General features: G+C 33.6%; 1 protein-coding gene across 13 annotated transcripts in view; it reads left to right on the forward strand.

Moving 5' to 3' along the window:
- Positions 1 to 4356: 4356 nt before the first annotated feature.
- LOC145304220 (major facilitator superfamily domain-containing protein 6-like) overlaps positions 4357 to 24320 on the forward strand; it is a 30982-nt gene continuing 11018 nt past the window's right edge. For 2 of the 13 annotated variants that reach the window (XM_080146044.1, XM_080146050.1), the window contains exons 1-16: positions 4357 to 4459; positions 9796 to 9914; positions 11363 to 11429; positions 11742 to 11867; positions 13415 to 13522; positions 15721 to 15826; positions 16465 to 16498; positions 16776 to 16816; positions 17282 to 17334; positions 17702 to 17775; positions 18153 to 18202; positions 18438 to 18520; positions 19095 to 19138; positions 21457 to 21548; positions 22853 to 22906; positions 23344 to 23418. In XM_080146044.1, the coding sequence (XP_080002170.1) occupies positions 4383 to 4459; positions 9796 to 9914; positions 11363 to 11429; positions 11742 to 11867; positions 13415 to 13522; positions 15721 to 15826; positions 16465 to 16498; positions 16776 to 16816; positions 17282 to 17334; positions 17702 to 17775; positions 18153 to 18202; positions 18438 to 18520; positions 19095 to 19138; positions 21457 to 21548; positions 22853 to 22906; positions 23344 to 23418 (1203 nt within the window). In that variant the 5' untranslated portion in view covers positions 4357 to 4382. Of the gene's footprint in view, positions 4460 to 8173; positions 8236 to 9795; positions 9915 to 11362; positions 11430 to 11741; positions 11868 to 12340; positions 12411 to 13027; positions 13116 to 13414; positions 13523 to 13706; positions 13735 to 13835; positions 13909 to 13992; positions 14038 to 15720; positions 15827 to 16464; positions 16499 to 16775; positions 16817 to 17281; positions 17335 to 17701; positions 17776 to 17837; positions 17912 to 18152; positions 18203 to 18437; positions 18521 to 19094; positions 19139 to 21456; positions 21549 to 22852; positions 22907 to 23343; positions 23419 to 24320 lie in introns of those variants that run through there. The other 11 variants (XM_080146049.1, XM_080146051.1, XM_080146048.1 and 8 more) reach the window with 10 other exon arrangements.

Genomic DNA, 24320 nt, shown 5'->3' on the forward strand with positions numbered 1-24320 from the left:
CTCCTAGATGCCTATAGTTTTAATCAAAAGAACATCAAACTCTAATGCAGTAACAATAAAGAACGTTTTTAGAAAGAAATGTTTAGATACATAAACGTTTAGTCAACACAAAGATTTTTTAATATCTAATGCATGTTTTGATGACATTGAGATGACATAGCCCAAATTGTGTAAAAAATCATCCATGTGACGTCATAAAAATGAGAGATCATCCATCTCTTTTTTAGGGGTTTTCTTTCCCACTTCTCCTCTCATCTCCCTCATTTTTATGACGTCACATGGATGATTTTTTGACACAATTTGGGCTTTGTCCATTGAGATGTGTGCTGACTAATAGAGAGACAGCGTAGATCTTGTAATCGATGTATAATTTCTTGGATATTACACCAAAATAGCACTTCCAGCTGACTAATAATAAGGATACCCCCCATCCTTCCCGTTTACACCCTCTCAACCCCTCCTTTAGAGGAACGAACTTTGTATTATAGATTGATCTTGTAAAGACTGAGACTGTTATTAAAACACGGGGGGGGGGGATGAGAGATGTTTTATCTGAAGAAAAACTAGTTCCTGTTGTAACTAATTACAAAATGGATATAGAATATAAGTGGATATTTTGACAGAGAAGAAAAATTGTCGTCAAGTTAAGTTGTTAACATGGAAATAATTTATTGGTCAGTTCGTTCATCTAGTAGCAGGGGTGGGGATGGGTTAAATGGGGGGGCTCTGCAAGTTTCACTTTGTAAGAGGACATGAAAATCTGCTATAACATCCAAGTAATAATATATCCAATGCTGTGATCGATGAACTTGTTGCTTGGTATAACTAACTTTTGTTTTCAATGATTTTTTACTCTTTAACATTTTGTTCATCTATATATCTGTTTTTTTTTTCAATTGTGTTCTTTGCTTTTTAAGAATGTAACCATCATTTTAAGATATATTTTATATTTCTGTAGTATAATTCTTTATCTATCTACCTAATTCTTGCGTTATCTGGTATGTTTTAGATTTAATTGCAAAGTATACTTTCAATTACTTGATATTTAAGTTGCTGTGCAATAAATTCGGCATATCATATTAAATAAGCAGTACCGTGCAAATAATTTTTACATCCAAAATCGAAAATCGAGGGGTGTATTACAGACAACAAGAGGGTTGTTATTTTAGTACAAGAGGAGAACTCCCCCCTAGATATCTAAAAAAAAGTTTGACTTTTATACCTTGAAACCACCTTGGCTGGTTTAGCTGGTGTAGACCCTTACAAGAGGGGTGGAGGGGGTTGGGGTTATATTCACACCACTTAATTTTGCCAGGGGGATTGATACACCCCCCTTCTGCATCATGCCTCTGATATTATATATATAAGCATATAACAGTGCTTCATATTACTTTAGCACAATAAGACAAACTGGCAAATAAATAAGAGTTCACTGTTTAGTGAAGCAATGAGAAATGGCAAGATTTTCCTGTTTTAACAATATGCAATTCATATCTAAATCTATATCTAACAGTTTACTGTGTGTCTTTTGGACTTCTATAGTTCTTGATCTATTTCAGCTTTGATAAACCTTTGGCAAAACAAGTATGACAACATCCATAAAAGCGTAGCTTTTAATTCAGAAAAAAATGTTTTTATTTTAAACAACATATAGATTTTAAATGATAATTACATTGTATTAGAGTTTATTAATAAACTATTTATTGTACACAATAAATACTATAGGTTTAACACAATATAATACAAGTATCCAAGGACATAAAATCGCCTGGGGGCGGCGTTAATTGGACGTGTGGACTCTCTTTTAACGATTATAGAGTTGCTACGCTCTCTAAATCATATCCACATATTACAGGAATCATTATTAAAAGTTTAAAATCAATAGGGCAATTATAACATGCCTATAAGTGCTATCAGAAACGTACGGACGGACGTACGAAAAAACCCTAAACGTAGAAAAACTTCACTTTTTAAAAAAAGATAAGATAATAAAACCGCTATTTTTAATGAATGCTAAATTTTATGATAAATGTCCATTAACAAATTTGTGTATCATCTAGGGTTGGGCCGGATATCCGGTGAGGCCGGATATCCGGCCGTTTTCAATATCCGGCCGGATACCGGATATTGAAACTATCCGGCCGGATATCCGGCGATAAAATATTTCATATTTTACAACAAAATTTCTGCTTTTTTGATTATAAATGGCTGTAATTTTCTCATTATTGAAGCTAGAAGAACAATTTTTTCTGAATATGCTTATCTTTATGTAAATTTTATATTAGAAATCTCAAAACATAAATTTGGCGGGGGCAGCAGTACTTGGCAGCTGCCAGCTGCAAACTGGCGGTCGGCAGGTAAACAGCAACGGATTTTATGAAATTGTAATATGTCATGAAGACATATAAAAAGCCTAAGTTTAAAATTGGAAGTCTCCAAGTAAAAAAATTGCTGTCACAGGAATCGTTTAAAGATTTCTTGAGACCTGGAGGTTTAGGACTTGCAGGACTATACCTGGAACCTGAAATCGACTTGAACACCTATATTTCATATGAGGATGTACGACTATAGAATATTTAAGTATCTGATAACATGAAATGCTTTGTTTAAGTAAAAAAAAAATGTTTTTACTTTTTACCTGAATGACCTTGCCAGGTTTGCTGGCATCCTGTGCCCGCCAGGAAGGAGGTATTAAAAAAATTCCAACTCTCAGTTATGTGTCATACCCATATTTCGAAAGTCACTTAGTTATAGCCCTCGACCTTTTATACACAGAAAATGCACAGGGGGGGGGGCATGCGTACAATGCCTCCTCCCCGCCCATCCTCCAACAGGGGTTAATATTACAGATTGAGGGTAGTAATAGTATATTAGATTAATTGCTTAGAATAAAGATCATTTAATATTTACATAATTTTTAAGTTTTAACCTGAATCCTTATAATAAAGTAATAGGATGTCTATCTGTTTGTCTGTACTGAAGGATCTCGCTAACCGCTGAACCGATCGGGTACTCCTTTACAGGGTAGCTTCTCATAGGCCCTGGGAAGGTTTATAACTATTTGGGGGAGGGTACCACCACTCTCCCAAGAGAAATCGCCCCTAGAAAAAAGTACCCCCTGCAAAAAAAAATATTTTTATTTAATTTTTCAACTAAATATAAAAATAAGGGGGTCGTCAGCCCCTCCCCCTAAAAAAAATTCCAGCCCCCCAAATTTTTTTTTCTTTCTTAAATCTGAAATTAAAAAAATGGTTATCAAATTCAACTCCCCCCCCCCCCTCATGTGCCCCTAGAGGCCTCTAAGGGCGTAGCCGCCAGTTTTATATAATATGATGCCAGTAATTTGGACGGTTATCCGGCATTTGAAACCAGTCGGATATCCAGTATCCGGTATCCGGCCAAAAAACTAATAAAAAATGACGTCATAAAATACCATTGACCAATGAAAGGCCAATATACATTTTATCATTGGTCAATTACAATGTAATCTAGTCATTTGTATTGTATGACGCCATATTATTAGGCACTAGAATCTGTTTCAAGTGTAAATGGTAATTTTATCTAAAATTATGATTTTTAGGTGGATTATAATTACAATGCAAAATGGAGCAACTATCTGGAGACCCGCTCCAGCTAGCTCTTGAAGTGTACACATTATTCAACCAATAATATTTTCAGGGGGATTAAAATGCACAATGGAGCAACTATCTGGAGACCCGCTCCAGTTTTCTTACGTGGTGTCCAAACTTTTCAACTAATAATATTTAAAGGGGGATTATAATTAAAATGCAAAATGGAGCAACTATCTGGAGACCCGCTCCAGCTAGCTCTTGAAGTGTACACATTATTCAACCAATAATATTTTCAGGGGGATTATAATTACAATGCAAAATGGAGCAACTATATGGAGACCCTCTTCAAATTGGCTCACCTAGTGTCCAAACTATTCTACCACTAATATTTTCAGGGGAATTATATTTAAAATGCAAAATGGAGTAAATGTCTGGAGACCCGCTCCAGCTAGCTCTTGAAGTGTACACATTTTTCAACCAATAATATTTTCAAGGGGATTATAATTACAATGCAAAATGGAGCAACTATCTGGAGACCCGCTCCAGCTAGTACACGTAGTGTTCAAACTTTTCAACCAATAATATTTTTAGGGGGATTATAATTAAAATGCAAAATGTAGCAACTATCTGGAGACCTGCTCCAGCTAGCACACATAGTGTTCTAAATTTTCTTCCACTAATATATTCAGGGGGATTATAATTAAAATGAAAAATGGAGCAACTTTCTGAAGATCCTCTCCAGTTGGCACACGTAGTGCCCAAACGTTTCTACCACTAATATTTTCAGGGGGATTATAATTAAAATGCAAAATGGAGCAACTATCTGGAGACCCGCTCCAGTTAGCACACGAATCCTTCACAAGAAAGAGGACTGATTCTTTTCAAAAGTAAGTTGCAACAAAATGGATATAGACTACATGGATATAGTGACTGGCAAATTTTAGGATGCTAATAAAGTCCTCAGATATTGGTCAATACGTTCCTCTATTTACAAGGAGGGGATGGGGTATCGTTATATTGGGCAGTTGGGAGAAACATTTTATCAGGGTATGCGAGAATCTCTAAAAATATCCATGTATTCTATATCCATTGTATCAACATTTCCAGAATGGCTTCAAAACCGATTATAATATCCGCTGTATTAGAATCGGTTTTGGGACATTCTGAAAAATAATATATCGTATTGTAGACAATGTGCCACGAATAACATACAAATGATAAGATTACCACCAGTTTAGTTGGCCCGGTCCTTTATTTGAATTAATCATATAATAAATAAAAATTTTTATTTTACTATTTGCGATAGCTGTCTATAATACGATGTGATAAATAACTATTACCGGTGCTTTTCCTTAAAGTTCCTTCCGAGCACATAAACACCTCTTCTCCTTTTATTTTTGATAGATAAATACCCTGTACTCAATTTGACCTATCCTAACCTAACTATAATACCTAGTGCTGTCACCCTATATAAAAGATAATGTCCGTTTGTTTGATTGTCTTATTTTTGGATGTTGTCATCCAAATTTTTAGATAATTCTATGGTCAAAATTTATAATCAGCTAATAGACTTACCCTCTTAGCAATAAAGGAATCTAAAGGGATAAGGCAATGGCCGATAAATTGATATAATCCCCAGTGATGATACACAAAATTACTCCTTCTCTAGGTAACAATAAGTGGTTGAAAAATTTGGACTCTTAACTTAATAAACGAACCAATCATAATACAATAATAGTCACCAAAGTTGTTAAGCCAACGAATAAGAAAACGTTATTATAAAACTTTGGGGACTAGTGTACTAAACAGCCCAATGTCTCCTCCCTCCCTGAATCAATATATACAGAATATATTTTCTTAAAACCAGTTGTTTAATGTAAAATTGTATTTGGAACATTTTTCAAAACTTATCTTTCCATCTTTTTTTATAAATCGATGTGCGCGTTTAATAAAAGTGTTTTTACGCTGAAACAAAAAAAGCAGAAATAGCAAAAAATTATTGTCCAAATTTTAGAATTTTCTTTGGGGGGGAAGGCATTATTCTAGGGACAATTTCTTTTGAAAGGGTGGTGGGATCCTCCCCAAAAAAAGTTATAAAAAATTCCCAGGACATATGATAGTCTACACAGAAAAGGTGAACCATATCGGTTCAGTGGTTACTAATAGTTATAAATCTTCCCAGGACATATACATAGTTATAAAAAATTCCCAGTAATATGATAGTCTACACCAATAAAGGAAACCCATATCGGTTCAGTGGTTACAAAAATTCCCCGGTAAAGACAGAAACACAGATAGACATCCTTTATTTTTATATGAGGTTAATTATAAAAATTGGGGTTTAGTCCCCTTCGTGGCAACGCACCTTAAGGGGCGTGTCTTTGTATTTCTAGCCCCGGTGGGGGGGGCTCTAACCCTACGGGGCCAATTTCCTAACCCTTCGAGGCAATCACCTAACCTAATCTAACCTAACCTAACCTAAAATAACTTATCAAAAGCCATTGTGAAAATGCAACGAAACGCCCCTTAAGAGGCGTTGCCACGAAAGGGACTATACCCCAAAATTGATTTAATTAAAATATGAATTACTACTTATTACAGTTTTCTGTGAACACTTTATTTAAGAAAGCACATTAGGCCTTTGGGGAAATTTTGAGGAAGAAAAATAAATTGGGAGAGGGATAATAACAAAAGTGTAGATACAAAATAACTAATTCTAAAAAAAAAGCAACAGGATGTCTGTCATTGATTGTGTGTCTGTAGCAAAGGATCTCGCCAATTACTCCACTGACATGGTTCTCCTTCACAATAAGGCTTCATAAAAGCCCTGGAAAGGTTTTTAACTATTTTATGGAGGGAGGGGGTGGGCTACCTAAACCTTCCAAAAAGAAATCGCCCCGAGATAAATTCCCTACTCCTCCACCAATAAAAAAGTGATTGGCCGACCCCTCCCCCCCTACCTCAAAAGGAAAAGCCGTTATTTATTACATATTGTACAAAGACTAAATAGGTAAACTCACAATAAAATTTTTTTTTCAAAAATTAGCGTGTTAAGGATGATAAAAATTATAAAATATTCAAATAAATTACAAAATGCTATGGCCAATATAATTACTGGTTTGTTAAAACATAATTAATACCAATATTATAAAAATCTAGTTCTTCTAGATTTAAAAAATTTCTATTAAAACTACAAAAAAAATATTTTAGCTAATCATTTTAGTTGGATTTGCTTATCAAATATAGTAATAACGTTTATTTTCTGTAGCTTAAGATTTCAATAACTACTGAACAGATTGAGTTTGTAGTTCTTGGAATGCTTTTAGGCTATTTATTTATAATTTTTTTTTATATTTTTGGGATTTTTTGAGCCCTTTCCTACACCTTCGAGTTCAAAGCCCCCAGATGCTAAGAGCGTAGCCGCTAGTGTAGAATATTGAACGTATTGCATAATAACTTTTAGATTATGAGTGAATCTGTGTTTGTATGTATGTGTGTGTGTGTATATGTGTATGTGTGTGTGTGTGTGTATGTGTATGTATGTGTGTGTTTGTGTGTATGTGTTTGTGTGTGTGTGTGTGTGTGTGTGTGTGTGTATGTGTATGTGTGTGTGTGTGTGTGTGTGTGTGTGTGTGTGTATGTGTATGTGTGTGTGTGTGTGTGTGTGTAAGTGTGTATGTTATGTGTGTGTGTGTGTAAGTGTGTGTGTGTGTGTGTTTCATTTACTTAATAAACGTATGGTCAAGCAGTCATTGACTGATGTGTTATTAACTTAAGGTTGGTATTTAAACAGGTTTATATCTGGTAGGGAGTTGACATTGAGCTGTTTTATTACACTAGTCCCCAAAGTTTTATAATAATGTTTTCTTATTTGTTGGTTTGTTCATGATGTTGAGTGTCAAAACGTTTCAACCTCTAATTGTAATCTACAGATGGGGTAATTTTGTGTATTATCATTGGGGATGTACATCAATTTATCGGCCACTGTTTTATGTCTGTTTTAGATCTCTGGGTTTAGATACATTACCTGCTTAAATATATATTTTGCTAGATAGATATATAGATAGATTGGTAAAGAGATAGATAGACAGAAAATGGAAAAACATATTAAGGGAAAAAAGACAAAAATACATACAGACAGACACATTGAAGGACATATAGACAGACAGACAGATATAAGACAGAGAGACAGACATATAGACAGACAGAGAGACAGACAGATAGACAGACAGATAGACAGACAGATAGACAGACATATAGACAGACAGATAGACAGACAGATAGACATACAATAGACAGACTGATAGATAGACAGATATACAGACAGATAGACAGACAGATAGATAGACAGCCAGACAGACAGACAGATAGACAAAAGACTGACAAACATATATTTAAATATCTAATTAAGAAGGAATATTTTTCTTATTTTCTAATATTTACGTATAAAAATCATGATAACGCACTTAAATGTATAACACATAACCTACCCCAAAATAGCGTAAGTGCAAGTAAAATTAGATCTAAAATAATACTTAGTTTTACTTTAATAGTGCTTAAATCAAGTAATAATTATTTAAAGTGAATTTTAAAAGTTTAAAGACGGTGATGGTCTAAAAATAATGAACCCGTTAGAAAAGATTGAATCAAAAATGTCGTTAAGGTTTGTTTATATTTTAAAACTGATAAGACAATGGCCGATAAATTGGTGTACATCCCCAATGATGATACACAAAATTACTGCTTCTGTAGATTATAATTAGTGGTTAAACGTTTGGACACTCAACTTAATGACTCCACCAATCAAAATTCAATTAAAGTCCCTAAAGTTGTTAAGCCAACACATAAGAAAACATTATCTTAAAACTTTGGGGACTAGTGTAAAAAACAGCCAAAGTTCCCTCTCTTTCTGATAAAAGCAAAGATTACAAAATAGACAATCGAACTTTCACGCCGTATTTCATTTAAACAAGGATGACAATATCCATAAAAGCGAAGCTCAACAAATCATTCAAACAAACGAACATTTAACACAAATTTAAAAAAAAACCAACGCATTCAACATTTCACAATAAATACAATTTTCCTTTGATTTCACGACCTTTGTCTGGAAGCACTAACTTTGTATGGTGGGTATAATTTGAGCCTGTTCAAGCCAATGCATTTCTCTTGCTTTTACTATTAATGTCACGTATCTAACATGGCAGCAGTCGGTACCATTTTTAAAGCTTTTAGTGTAACTAGGAAGGGAGGGGATATTAGACTGGTATACAAAGTTTTATACTTTTAGTACTTTTATTGAATTTTGATTGGTTAATTCTAAAATAAAAGTATCAAAACTTTTCAACCAACAGTTTAATACACAGAAAGGGTAATCATGTTGATTTTCATTGGGGATGTATTTCAATTTAGCATCTAATGTCTTATCCCTAATATTAAGTTTTACCAAGCTGGCTAATATAACTATACCCCCGTTACCCTCCCTTTATGACTTTTCCCCATCTCCTCCCCTAACCATGGTGGCACGTATTGACCAATATCTGAGAACTTTATCAGCAACCAAAATCGACGAAAAAAATTCCTATGTAACAATATCCACGTATTCTATATATCTATTTTTGCCATCTTTTAAAGTATTAATGGCTACACCTTAGAGGCCTCTAGGGGTACTTACGGTGTTTAAGGAGAGGGGAGGAGACTCCAATTTCAATTTTTATCTTATAAATAAAACGCAAAAAATGAGAAGCTACATTTTAAAGCAGAACCATATCTGTTCAGCAGTTAGCAAGATCTTTATGTACAAACAGACAGACTCACTCATGGACATCCTGTTACTTTAATATAACGATGTTTTCTTTAATTTTCATCTAATATTTTTAATCTTGTTGATTATCATTGAGGATGAATATCAATTGATCATGGAATGTCTTATCCCTTACGATTCCTGAGTGTAGCGCAGTGTGGTCCCAGGTATCTAAAGGGATAAGACAATGGCTGATAAATTGACGCTCAAAATTACCCTCTCAGTATTCTATAATTAAAAAATTAAAACGTTTGGAATTAAACTTAATGAACCAATCAATCAATATCTTAAAGTCCCCAAAGTTGTTGGCCAACGAAAAGGAAAGTGTTATTATGAAACTTTGGGGCCTAGTGCAATAAACAGCCGACTTCCTCTCTATTCTAAGTTTTTCCTCTCATTCTAAGTTTTTTTTCTTTTTAGGGGACGGCCAGTTATCCACATGCCCACATTGAACCGCAACCTGCTGCCCCTGAAAGTTGTCCTGTTTTTCTTCAATGGAGCATCTTTTGCCCTTCTACCCTACCTAACTATTCATATGAAGGAATATAGATTATTTAATACCTATATTTGCGACAACTTTTACTGCACAAAGATTCCGATTTTTAACATTTAAGAAATGCCTGCTTCATTGCTTCAAGATCCATGTCAGATCTTTATATTTTCAAAAGCAATGCTTTTCTACATATCGTTAAGTTAAGCATGTTAGTATTGTCTTATAGATTTCAAACTTGATATGGTGATTCCTATAAGTTTTAGATATGATTTAGAAAGTTTAGCAACTCTATAATCGTTACTATAAAGACTATATGTCTATGTAATTGATCCTCATTCGCCCTTCTACCCCATCTAACTATTCATATGAAGGAATATAGATTATTTTATACCTATATTTGCGACAATTTTTATTGCACAAAGACTTCAAATTTTCAACATTTGAGAAATGCCCTACTACATTTTCGTTAATTTAGATATGTTAGTATTGTCTTATCGATTTCAAACTTTGTATGGTGTTTCTTATAACTGTTAGGTACAATTTAAAAGCGTAGCAACTCTATAATCATTACCATAAAGCATGTACGTCCATTTAACAATGTCCTTTTACCCTATCTAACCATCCATATGAAGGAATATAGATTATTTAATACCTATATTTGCGACAACTTTTGTTACACAAAAACTTCCAATTTTTATCAATTTCTAACTTGTTATGGTGATAAGTATAATTGTTTGGTATGATTTAGAAGCGTAGCAACTCTATAATCGTTACCATATGTCCACTTAATTGATCCTCCTTCGCCCTTCAACCCTACCTAGTCATTCAAAAAAAGGAGTATAGATTATTTGATACCTATATTTACGACAACTTTTGCTAAACAAAGACTTCCAATTTTTAACATTTTAGAAATTCCCTGCTATATTATCGTTAATTTAGCCGTGTTAGTATTGTCTTATCAATTTATGGTATGTTGATTCCTGTAACAGTTACTTACCATTTGAAAAGCGTAGAAACTCTAGAATCATAACTATAACGACTATATGTCCATTTAATTGATCCTCCTTCGCCCTTCTACCCTACCTAACAATTCATATGAAGGAATATAGATTATTTAATACCTATATTTACGACAACTTTTATTACACAAAGACTTTCAATTTTCAACATTTATGAAATGCCCTGCTATATTGCTTCAAGATCCATGTCAGATCTTTATTTTTTCAAAAGCAATACTTTTCTACTATTAGGGTTGGTATGTCTGTCCATAATGGATAGCTCTTATGTTGATTTTGTCATGTTAGTATTGTCTTATTGATTTCAAACTTGATATGGTGATTCCTATTAGTGTTGGGTATGATTTAGAAGTCGTAGCAACTCGTTACGATAAAGTTAGTACATCTCCATACAAATATATTAGGATAAATTTTTCTCCCCTCCAAATTGATATATTGTCATGTGAAGCTTAAAAATATAATCTATATGAAATTGTTCAGGATATTGGTATAAATGATGTAGATATAGCTCTCATGTATGCCATTCTACCATTCTGTGTTTTCATAGGAAAAAATAATTTGTTATTACCAAAAAGTAGTTTGATGTTTTTTGTGTGTCCATCTAACTAAAAGATATTCTCTCTTTATCACACCTTCTATTCCAAAGACACTAATATATATTATAATAGATATGAAAGCTACTTATGGATGTTATCATCCTTGTTAAAATAAAAGCTTTTTTGTCACTGTCTGTCATTAAAGATGTACCTATGTGCTTTTCAGCTGAGCTTTATTTGTGCTTGAGAAAGTTGAAATCAAGAAAGGAAGCTAAAACTTATATTTCAATGAAATATCAACAAATTATTTTCAATGGTTGCAGCACCGCCTATTGTGGGTTTCATGGCAGACAAACTTGGAAACTATGTCCGCGTTCTGTACATGGGAATATTTGGTTGTATCATCTTCTATTCTCTACTTCTGGCTGTTCCGACTAATTTACACAAGTAAGATTTTATATTTATTATTGGGTAAGGGATAGGTGTTGATAAAAGGTTTCGTGATTATCAACAATAATTTTAAAATTGGTTACACAACGGACAAATTTGAAAACTATGTCCGTGTTCTCTACATGGGAATATTTGGTTGTATCATCTTCTATTCTCTGCTTCTGGCTGTTCCGACTAATTTGCACAAGTAAGATTTTATATTTATTATTGGGTAAGGGATAGGTGTTGATAAAAGGTTTCGTGATTATCAACAATAATTTTAAAATTGGTTACACAACGGACAAATTTGAAAACTATGTCCGTGTTCTCTACATGGGAATATTTGGTTGTATCATCTTCTATTCTCTGCTTCTGGCTGTTCCGACTAATTTACACAAGTAAGATTTTATATTTATTATTGGGTAAGGGATAGATGTTCATAGAAGGTTTCGTGATTTTTAAATCACAATTTGGAAACTGTGTTTGTGTTCTCTATATGGGAATATTTGGTTGTATCATCTTCTATTCTCTGCTTCTGGCTGTACCAACTAATCTACACAAGTAAGATTTTTTATTTATTATTGGGTAAGGGATAGGTGTTGATAAAAGGTTTCGTGATTATCAACAATAATTTTAAAATTGGTTACACAACGGACAAATTTGAAAACTATGTCCGTGTTCTCTACATGGGAATATTTGGTTGTATCATCTTCTATTCTCTGCTTCTGGCTGTTCCGACTAATTTGCACAAGTAAGATTTTATATTTATTATTGGGTAAGGGATAGGTGTTGATAAAAGGTTTCGTGATTATCAACAATAATTTTAAAATTGGTTACACAACGGACAAATTTGAAAACTATGTCCGTGTTCTCTACATGGGAATATTTGGTTGTATCATCTTCTATTCTCTGCTTCTGGCTGTTCCGACTAATTTACACAAGTAAGATTTTATATTTATTATTGGGTAAGGGATAGATGTTCATAGAAGGTTTCGTGATTTTTAAATCACAATTTGGAAACTGTGTTTGTGTTCTCTATATGGGAATATTTGGTTGTATCATCTTCTATTCTCTGCTTCTGGCTGTCCCGACTAATTTACACAACTAAGATTTTATATTTATTTTTGGGTAAGGGATAGATGTTCATAAAAGGTTTTGTGATTCTAAATCCCAATTTAAAAACTATGTCTGTGTTCTGTACATGGGAATATTTGGTTGTATCATCTTCTATTCTCTGCTTCTGGCTGTTCCGACTAATTTACACAAGTAAGGATTAATTTCTTTTTTGGGTAAGGGATAGATGTTCATGAAAGGTTTGGTGATTATTAACCATAAATTTTTTCTTTATATCTGTTGCCTATTTATACTAATTTACATTTAGTATAAGTATACATATATTAATTAGTTAATTACTACTGGTTGTTTCAACTTCAAATAACAAACAATTTTTTTTTATTTTTATGTAAAAGTTTTATTTTTATTATTTCAAAATCATAAAGATCAAATCATAGTCTGATTTAAATATTGTAGTGCATAATAAAAACAATTTATTTTCTCTCTTTCAGAGTGACCTATCCTGCTACAGAGTTACAGATGGAGGGTAAGGATGTCAACCTGACCTGGGAGAGGTGTCCAGGGGGCAAGGAGGAGGGACATGGATGTACTTTTATCAGGTGGATAGATTGATAGATAATGTGTATATACATAGATAGATAAGTTATGCAAAAGGGAAGGATGTCAACCTGACCTGGGAGAGGTGTCCGGGAGGGCAAGGAGGAGGGACATGGATGTACTTTTATCAGGTGGATAGATTGATAGATAATGTGTATATACATAGATAGATAAGTTATGCAAAAGGGAAGGATGTCAACCTGACCTGGGAGAGGTGTCCGGGAGGGCAAGGAAGAGGGACATGGATGTACTTTTATCAGGTGGATAGATTGATAGATAATGTGTATATACATAGATAGATAAGTTATGCAAAAGGGAAGGATGTCAACCTGACCTGGGAGAGGTGTCCGGGGGGCAAGGAGGAAGGACATGGCTGTACTTTTATCAGGTGGATAGATTGATTGATAATGTGCATATAGATAGATAGATAAGTTATGCAAAAGGGGAAGGATGTCAACCTGACTTGGGAGAGGTGTCCTGGGGGCAAGGAGGAGGGACATGGCTGTACTTTTATCAGGTGAATAGATTGATAGATAATGTGTATATAGATAGATAGATAAGTTATGTGACATTGGGAAGGATGTCAACCAGACCTGGGAGAGGTGTCCAGGGGACATGGCTGTACTTTTATCAGGTGGATAGATTGATAGATAATGTGCATATAGATAGATAGATAAGTTATGCAAAGGGGGAAGGTTGTCCTCCTGACTTGGGAGAGGTGACAGGGGGCAAGGAGGAGGGACATGGCTGTACTTTTATCAGGTGAATAGATTGATTGATAATGTGCATATAGATAGATAAGTTATGTAAAATGCAGCAAAGATAACTATCTTTTTACTGGGAGACTGTCTTAATTGACTATTCAACCAGGGAGTAAGTGAGGGGACAATGGGCAATTAATTCAATTTAAGAGTTATCAAAGAAAGGCCATGAAATCCAGATTAATCCAATAAATTATGAGGAAATTTTAAAGGGATTGTTAATTAAATAATATATTTCCATAGTGTCATGTAAAGTGAAATCACAACTTGTTTTTGATGAAATATATTGAGGTTTTATGGTGTGATTTTTATATTACAAGATTATTGGACCCGGCTAGCTGCTAGCTGGCTGGGCAAGAATATGACTGCCCCTTTTTATTCTGTTTATTTCCCTTGCCCCCACCTCCCTTCTTCCTTCTCCCCGTCTGCTATTTTCAAAACTAACAAGTCGGTATTTCCCTTGCCCGTCTGCACATTCAAAACTAACACAACGAGTAGTTATTTCCCTTGCCCTCACCTCCCTTCTCCCTGTCTGCTACATTCAAAACTAACACAACAAGTAGTTATTTCCCTTGCCCCCACCTCCCTTCTCCCCGTCTGCTATATTCAAAACAAACACAATGAATAGCGGCATTCTATGCGCTAGTACCCAAACTCAGTCAGAGACTGCTAAATTCTTGCACATTCCCTTTAAGTCAGTACCCAAAGTCTTAGACTCCTAAAAATTGAATATTTGATCCAGTGTCCCCTCCCTTACTCCCTGCTATTCAACTCATATGTACACTATTTATTAATTTCACTTTTAAACAACAGAATGATAGTTTTGATTGATTTCTAGATCAATAACTAATAATATGGATATATTAATTCACAAATAGATCAATTAATTTATTTTTAGAAATCAATTGTAATAATAAGCTACCAATCAGAAAGCAAGCTTTTAATTTTAGCCAATAAGAGAAAAAGAGTTACAATATTTCAACCGATCAGAAAAAAAGAATCATTATTTATTTTGTTTTAAGAACAAGTGCTTTAATCTTTCAAAATAAAAACAAGAGTTAAAAAATTCAAACCAATGAGACTAAGATTTTCAATATTTCAACCAATCAGAAAAAAATCAATAGAACTAAGGTTTTAATATTTTAACCAATGAGAAAATGAGTTCAATATTTCAACCGAAAAGAACAAAAGTTTATAATTTCAACCAGTAAGAAAATAAGAGTTTATATATTTCAACCAATAAGAACTAGAGGTTTAAAATTTCAACCAATGAGACTAAGAAATGCAAAGTTTTGAACAAGGCTTTTCATATTTCCACCAATGAGATTAAAAAGTCTCCAAATTTTAACCAATAAGAACAAGAGTTAATATTTTAACCAATGAGAAAAGGAATCTAAATATTTCAACCAAAAAGGATAAGAATTTTTTTCTTTTTTTAGGAATCCAGCTGAGAGAGAAAAAGACCCCATACCAATTTTCTTTGAGTTAAACAGTTGTGAGTATGACTGCACAAAATCAAAATTTGATCTTCAACAGACATTAGAGGTATAAATTGAATACTAAGTCCTCTATTAATTTATCTATATGTCTGTGTTTCCATCGTTTGTCAGTTCATCCCCATCTGTCTGTTTGTTAGCTATTTTACAAAACAAAATTATGGCTAATAGGCTATAAACAAAATGTTTGAAATTTCATTTTAAAAGTTCATGATACATTGAGCATTGACATTCTTGTTTTGGTCTTTATTTTTATTTACTAGAGCATATGTCCCTAGAGGCGTCTAGGAGCCCTTACTTTTTAAAAGATTTTTTAGGAGGTCATTCATTTCTAGGGCCAATATCTCTTAGGAGGGTGGTAGTTCCTTCACCTTTCCAGGACCTATGCACAAGCAGGCTAAAAAAATATTCCAAGCTTTTGAAAATACCCATTTAAATGGTTTGCACAGCTTTAAAGTCACATGTCTTTGCACCGCTTAAATGGGTATTTTCAAAAACCTGGTTTTTTCTTGGCCTACCCGTGTATTAGAAGCTACCCTGTAAAGGAGAAGGTTCAGTAGTTAGCGAGATCATTAGCTGCAAACATACAGATTCTATTACTTTATTATAATGATTGTTTTAAGTCAAAAATTATATAAAATATGCAAATATATAAAGAAGTTTGCACATTAAAGATATTATTTTCAGGAATACAAGTTTTTGGGACTCGCCATCACTAAAGAGGAAAATTCAAATTTGAATTTTTAAAAATTACTTAAATGGGGGAGGGATGAGATACCAACCCATAAAGTCTTTCTCTGTGTGGGTTATTATCTCAGACCTCACCCCCCTAAGTAGCTAAAGGTGGATTGTCACCCACCTTAGGGGGAAAGTGTGAATGGGGTGGTTACCCCCTCAAAACTTCGAAACCCCTCATTTTATCCTTTTTATATTAAGCTTGGATGTCCTTACCCCCAACCACACTAAATAACATATTGAAATTTGAATTTTGTGATGAAAGGATGTCATCTGTAACCACATTGGAAGAAAACATTGCAAGGTAAGGTTTGGAGATCTTTATAGTGCCTATAAAAAAGGGGGGATAATGTAAAAACTATCGGCTGTATTATACCGAATGACGTCATATTAGAACAGTCCTTTTGTCTAATATGACGTCATTCGGGATTTTATATATTGTAGGCACTTTAAAGATCTTTTAGAGATTTGTATATAGTCAGAGAGGGAGAATGACACTTGATGAGTCGCTATGTATATTTTATTAGAAGTACAGAAGCTTCCCCTTCCCTTCTCTTTTATATTTTCTTCCTTTTTCCCTTCCCTTTTGTCTATTTTTTTCTATCCCTTCTATTTCCCTTCCCTTTTCCCATCCCTTTTTATTTTCCTTTTCCCTTCCCTTTACCTTGTTTTCCCCTTTACCCTAGTCTTTCCCCTTCCATTCCCCTTCTTGTTCCCTTCCCTTTTACTTTCATCTTTCTCTTCTATTTTTCAAATATATTTTTTTAAGGTTTGGCCTGGTACCAACAGAATAGAGTTTATAAGAGTCAACACCAATGTCAGGTATAGAAATGTTAACATTAATTATTTAGTAAACCTTTTGGAGAATTCTATTAAATATAGGACAAGAGTTAGGTAGAATAAACAAAATAAGAAACCGTGAGAAAAAATTACGGATGAAAAAGGCTTTTTGATAAGCTAGAGAAAAAACTTGCTAGAACAACTTTGGGGACTTTATTGAATTTTTGATTATTTGTTCATTTAGTTGAGTGCCCAAATGTTTCAACTACTACATACTAATTGAAATCTACATAAGGGGTATTTTTGTGTATCATTATTAGAGATGTGTACATAAATTTATAGGCCATTGTCTTCTCCCAGTTCCCTGTTTCTTACTACAAATAAAATAATTTTCATTTATTTTTTGCAGTGGTAATACCCAATGTGGAAGAGCCAACATAGATTTCTATACAGACTCTGATCCTTGTATCACTAATAATTTAGGTAACAATTATAGGGCGTGGACAGTACTTTGTCTGGGGGGTAAGGTTAGGGTGAGGGGGGAGGGGAAATACCCAATGTGGAAGGGCCAACATAGATTTCTATACAGACTCTGATCCTTGTATCACTAATAATTTAGGTAACAATTATAGGGCGTGTACATGGTTTTATCTGGAGGGTGTGGGGGGGGGGGGGCAAGGACGTCCAAGCTTTTTATCTTGAGGGGGGTTTAAATTAGGGATTTCAAATAAGGTTTTACCCCCTCAACCTCATGTAATTTTTAATTTTTATCTAAATTGCTATCTGAAGAACTGACGGACGAATAGCTTTTAAGTACAATTTTGACAAAAAACCAAATAAAATTCATTTTAATTTTTTAGAGGAAGAGATACCATTGGGTATTATGGATGATTGTTACATGAAATGCAAGGTATCTATCTATTTATTCAATTATCTATCTATTTATCCAATTATCTATCTATTTATTCAATTATCTATCTATTAGACTATCAATCAATATGTTAGATTTCTTTCTATCTATCTATCTACATACATTTATAGTTTCGGACAAACCTGGTACCAGAATGTGGATCTATTGACAGTGGAGATACTTATTATTATATCTATCTATCTATCTATCTATCCATATATATATATATATACAGGTACGAACAAACCTGGTACCAGAATGTGGATCTATTGACAGTGGAAACCGGCTGATCACAAATGGAGTCTACTTTATATTTAGGTAAATTTTTATTCTAGCCAATATGATGATGATAAACAAAATTACCCCTTCTGTAGAAAAAAAATATTGGTTGAAACGTTGGTATACTTAATGAATCAAAAAATCAAAGTACCCAAACATTCAAGACTAGTAAAAAAACAGCACCTACAGAAAATTCTTAAGAAATGTTAATGTTATCAGTTTTGATATCTAATAAAAAAAGACAATTAATATTTTTCTTTTGCTTATTCTGGATCATGAATTTAGTGGTATGTAAATGGAAAATAAGTTAATTTTTTTCTTACTTTTTGTTAATTTTGTGAACTTTTGGGGAAAAGGCAAATACCTTCAATGCTCTACCCAATATAACCTAACCTAACGTAAAGTAAAACATAAGCAAATGAAAAACTACCTCCCCTACGTTTTTGGGGTGTTTGGAACGACTAGGCACTTTGAGAGAAACACCCTAATTTTAATTTAGAATAACTTTGAGGGAAAATTAAATTATCTTTTATTCTCCTATTCCTTTATCCTTGTTTTTTTTTTATGCAATACAATGATAAAATCTAATAATTTATTTTACAAAATTTTGCAGGATGATTGCAACTATGTCGCTGGCGTCTTGCTTAATTCTATTGGGTAAGTAAAAGAAATAGTTGTATTTTTGTCATGAAAACATTGAATTTGACAGCCTAATTGAATTTCATGGGTGTGAAAATGACAATAAAACTGTGTTTATGACAGCGGTAAAGGTGTAATTTTGACAGTGGGTAAAAAAATATTGCCAAAAATACCGCAAAAAAAACGAAATTAATAATCACAAACCCACTTTTTGTCAAAAACACAGTGATTGTATTTTTGCAAGTGGTTAAAGTGGCAGGTCCATGTAAATTCTAGTATTTTAATGAATATACAATACATGGATATATTGACAGGGGAAAATTTGACGTCAACTTAAGTTGCAAACATGGATATCATTATTGGTCAGTTCGTTCATCCAGTAGAAGAGGAGGGAATGGGGTGGATGGGAAGTATTGTTATAATAGCCAGCTGGGCATATTACTTTATATAAGTACATAAAATCTGGTGTTATAACCAAAAATTTATATTATCGGTTAGTATTTTCTTGCTAAATCTTATTGGGTAAGTTAAATCTAGAATATTTAGGAGCGCAGCTACTATATAATATGGGTATGTCCGTCGACCCGAAAATAAAAATACAGTAATTAATTTAGGGACTTTAATTTTTGCTTAACTGAATTTGGCAATCCTTATATAAAAGTAACAGGATCTGTGTCTGTCTGTCTTTTCCGATGGATCTCTTTAACCGCTGAACCTTAATGGTTCTCCTTTGCAGTGAAGCCTTTCATAGGTTCTCCCTAAAAAATTCTCCCCTTTGTAAAAGACAACCCCCCCCTCCAATTTTTTAACCTAATCTTTTTAAAACTACATTTGAAAGTTGAAGGAGGTCAACTTCCCCTGGGCCTAACAAGTCAAGTGCCCCTAGAGCCACCTGGCATTGTACTATGTTAATTTTTTTTAAGTGAAGCTTTTCTATAATTAGGGTATGTCAGACAGTCTGTACGTACGTTAATTTAGGCATGTTAGAATTGTCCTATCGATTTCAAACTTTATAAGAGTAAGGTAAGGTTTAGAGGGCGTAGCAACTCTATAATCGTTACCAGAATGTCCGTACGTCCATTTTAATAAGAAATTTCTATGTGATTGATCTGATTTTTGAAGTACTGAACGATTCCTAGGACAACAAAGTACATTAAAGGGCGAATATAGGTTCGATATGATATGAGCTTATATCAAAGGTGCCATTACATACTTTTAGAATATCTATGCCAAATTTAAAAATTCAAAAAAATCCTTAAGTAGATTTTGCAATTTTCTGTTTCAATTGAACATATAATAAATGAGATTGCCGACAAAATCGTTTATTTTAGCCCTTTACAAGACTTTTTTTTGACTATTTTGCTTAAGTTTGATTGATATTACATTGGCACGCACCTTAAAAGATAATTTAAATGTTTATTATTTTAGATTATATACTAGTTTATTTAATTTTTTAAAAAGCATAAAAATAATTTGCGTAGAAGGGCGTCAGGAGTATTGACAGGGTAAATAATACGTCTTAAAGTTTATTTTCTGTACAGAGATCTTTGATTAATTCATGATGATATAAACAACCCTTGTGTACGCATTTTCAACACACGCACACACGGCCACAAAAAAAACAGGGATTTGAAATCATTCTTCCTCCAAGAAAATTTTATCGATTATTTTTTTTTACTTTTTACATTATTTGATGTTTTTTTTTTAACTTTTAAATAATTTACTTTATGAAGGTAGAAGGAGGGTATATTTACCCCTGATTAATTGGTTTCCACGTTATTACAACTATCATTTAACGAAAGCTTTTTAATTCAACCTTGCCACGAAGCCTTGTGTGATGCTAGGGTGTTTGAGTTCTTAGGGAACCACTCTAATTACAAAATATTCTTCGAGATTGACGGGTTTTAAGCTATAAACAGACTTATACAATTGAATATGTCAATATTTTAAAGTTATTTATAATCTAAAGAATTGCACCTTTAATATAAGCTCATATCATATCGAACCTATATTCGCCCTTTAAAGAAGCATATCTATAATCAAGTTCTAAAAATGTAAGTATGTCCTTTAACATCCAATAATTAGTAAGTTTTGCTTTAATGAATGTAGGATTGGGCCGGATACCGGATATCCGGCTGATTTATAAATCCGGATATCCGGTATCCGGCCGTATACCTGGCCAACGTTCTAAAATTACCGGATATCTGGCATTATAAATCAGCCGGATATCCGTTATCTGGATAGTTTTAATATACAGTATCCGGCCGGATATTGAAAATGGCCGGATATCCAGCCTAACCCTAAATGGATGTTGTCATTCATGTTTATTTTCTTAGATGCCCAAACAATTCGTATGTGTGAGCTAGAGGAGAGACATGGACAGAAAGGGGCTTATGGTAGACAGATTATCTATAAAACTCTAGCCCAGGTAGAGACATCTAGATATCTAGATAGATAGAGATAGAAAGGTCATATGGTAGACAGATTATCTATAAAACTTTAGCTCAGGTAGAGACATCTAGATATCTAGATAGATAGAGATAGAAAGGTCATATGGTAGACAGATTATCTATAAAACTCTAGCCCAGGTAGAGACATCTAGATATCTAGATAGATAGAGATAGAAAGGTTATATGGTAGACAGATTATCTATAAAACTCTAGCCCAGGTAGAGACATCTAGATATCTAGATAGATAGAGATAGAAAGGTTATATTGTAGACAGATTATCTATAAAACTCTAGCCCAGGTAGAGACATCTAGATATCTAGATAGATAGAGATAGAAAGGTTATATTGTAGACAGATCATCTATAAAACTCTAGCCCAGGTAGAGACATCTAGATATCTAGATAGATAGAGATAGAAAGGTTATATTGTAGACAGATTATCTATAAAACTCTAGCCCAGGTAGAGACATCTAGATATCTAGATAGATAGAGATAGAAAGGTTATATTGTAGACAGATCATCTATAAAACATTGACCCAGGTAGAGACATCTAGATATCTAGATAGATAGAGATAGAAAGGTTATATGGTAGATAGATTATCTATAAAACTCTAGCTCAGGTAGAGACATCTAGATATCTAGATAGATAGAGATAGAAAGGTTATATGGTAGACAGATTATCTATAAAACTCTAGCCCAGGTAGAGACATCTAGATATCTAGATAGATAGAGATAGAAAGGTTATATGGTAGACAGATTATCTATAAAACTTTAGCCCAGGTAGAGACATCTAGATATCTAGATAGATAGAGATAGAAAGGTTATATGGTAGACAGATTATCTATAAAACATTAGCTCAGGTAGAGACATCTAGATATCTAGATAGATAGAGATAGAAAGGTTATATGGTAGACAGATTATCTATAAAACATTAGCTCAGGTAGAGACATCTAGATATCTAGATAGATAGAGATAGAAAGGTTATATGGTAGACAGATAAAACTCTGGCCCAAGTAGAGACATCTAGATATCTAGTTAATATCCGCTGGATTGTAACCGGTTCTCAGGCATTCTGACAAAATCATGTAAAGCATCGTATTACATACAATTTTCTACGAATATTAAATCAAATATTAACAGCAGTTTTGTTAGAACGTTCCTTTGGCCCCTCGGGGCTTTTATCTTATGATTTTTAATTTTTTTTTCTTCAAAAAGCTGTCTATAGTACGATGCACTAAATGACTATGTAATTAAAATCATAAAATAATAAATGTTATTTTTCAGGCCGTAATTTCGCCAACAGTTGGAGCCCTTATGGACTATATTTCTGCTTTAGAGGTAAATTAAATGATTCATAATTTAGAAGATTTAAATATTTTAGATAAACAGCTGAAAATTTCAATAAAGATTTCTATGTAATATGCGCACATAAAGTATATAAATTGTTGTGTACTTCTGTGTGTTGGACATGCGTAAAAAGATATAAACATTATTTTTTAAGGTTTCGTGATTTTCTTTTTTATCAGTTTGTACATTCTATTATTTTTTGGTGCTTTGCTACTTAGGGATATTTTCATCCCTGTTTCAATTATCTTTTTCAACAAACATTTTTAAAATTATATTTAGGGTGCTCCAAATTAGGCAGACACATTCACAATTCAAGATGTTCTGCTAATTATTTATGTTTAGGGTGCTCCAAATTAATTATTTATGTTTAGGGTGCTCCAAATTAGATATTTATGTTTAGGGTGCTCCAAATAATTATTTATGTTTAGGGTGCTCCAAACTATGCAGCTCCATTCATAATTCAAGATGTTCTGCTAATTATTGCTCTTGTTGGTGCTTATAAGGTAAGAAAGACATTTTTATTTCTATAGAAATTCTATCCTTATAAAAAAAGTAACAGAATGTTTTCATGTCTTCACCAAAATATCGCGCTAACTGATGAATTCTATATGGTTCTACTTTACAATGTAGCTTCTCTTAGGTCTAGAGAAGGTTTATAACTATTTTGGGAGTTTACCACATCCCTTGTATGATAAATCAACCCTAGTAAAAATTTACCAATACTTATTTGGACTAAAAAAGAAAATTCTCTGCAATCCTTAACAATTTTTGATGACTTTTATCACAATCTTATTTTAGCCATTATCTATAAGTTTTTCCCAGCTGCTATTGTAGATAGATAGCTGAAATTTCAGTGAAGATTCCCATGACATATACACTTAAAAGGACTCTCCACAGAAAAATCAACTTTAGATTTTTGAAAATCTAACCTGAAATTATTATTCTCTGTTCAATTTTAGGCATTTTTTGTTTTTGTGGCATCGCGATCGAAGCCCTTTGAAATTTTTTACCTCCTTTAAGTGAATCCTCCCGCCATTTAATTTGTGCTGCTTTAGTGATTTTTAGCTTCTATTTTTGCCGCCGTTGCCGCATTCATCGCCCTTCTCCGCCGCTACTCCGCTGTACGTCGCTTTTTAATACATGCTCCCCTCTCCCTTGTTCAGAAATTAAATGGAGGCTGGGGGTGTTGTGTATAGCTACGTACGCAATGTATAGCGGAGTAGCGGCGGAGAAGGGCGATGAATGCGGCAACTGCGGCAAAAGATGGTTATATTTGGCGGAGGCGAACACAAAATGGAGGCGGCAGGATTGTCCAGTCAAGGAAGAGGATAAATCGTAGAGCGGCCGGTTGCAATGGAGCAAATGTTCTTTAGCGGCGAACACATATTGAGTGGAGGAAAGTGTA

Source organism: Acartia tonsa, chromosome 13 (assembly GCF_053477335.1).
Source record: "Acartia tonsa isolate MP-2025a chromosome 13, ASM5347733v1, whole genome shotgun sequence".
NCBI classification, from domain to species: domain Eukaryota; kingdom Metazoa; phylum Arthropoda; class Copepoda; order Calanoida; family Acartiidae; genus Acartia; species Acartia tonsa.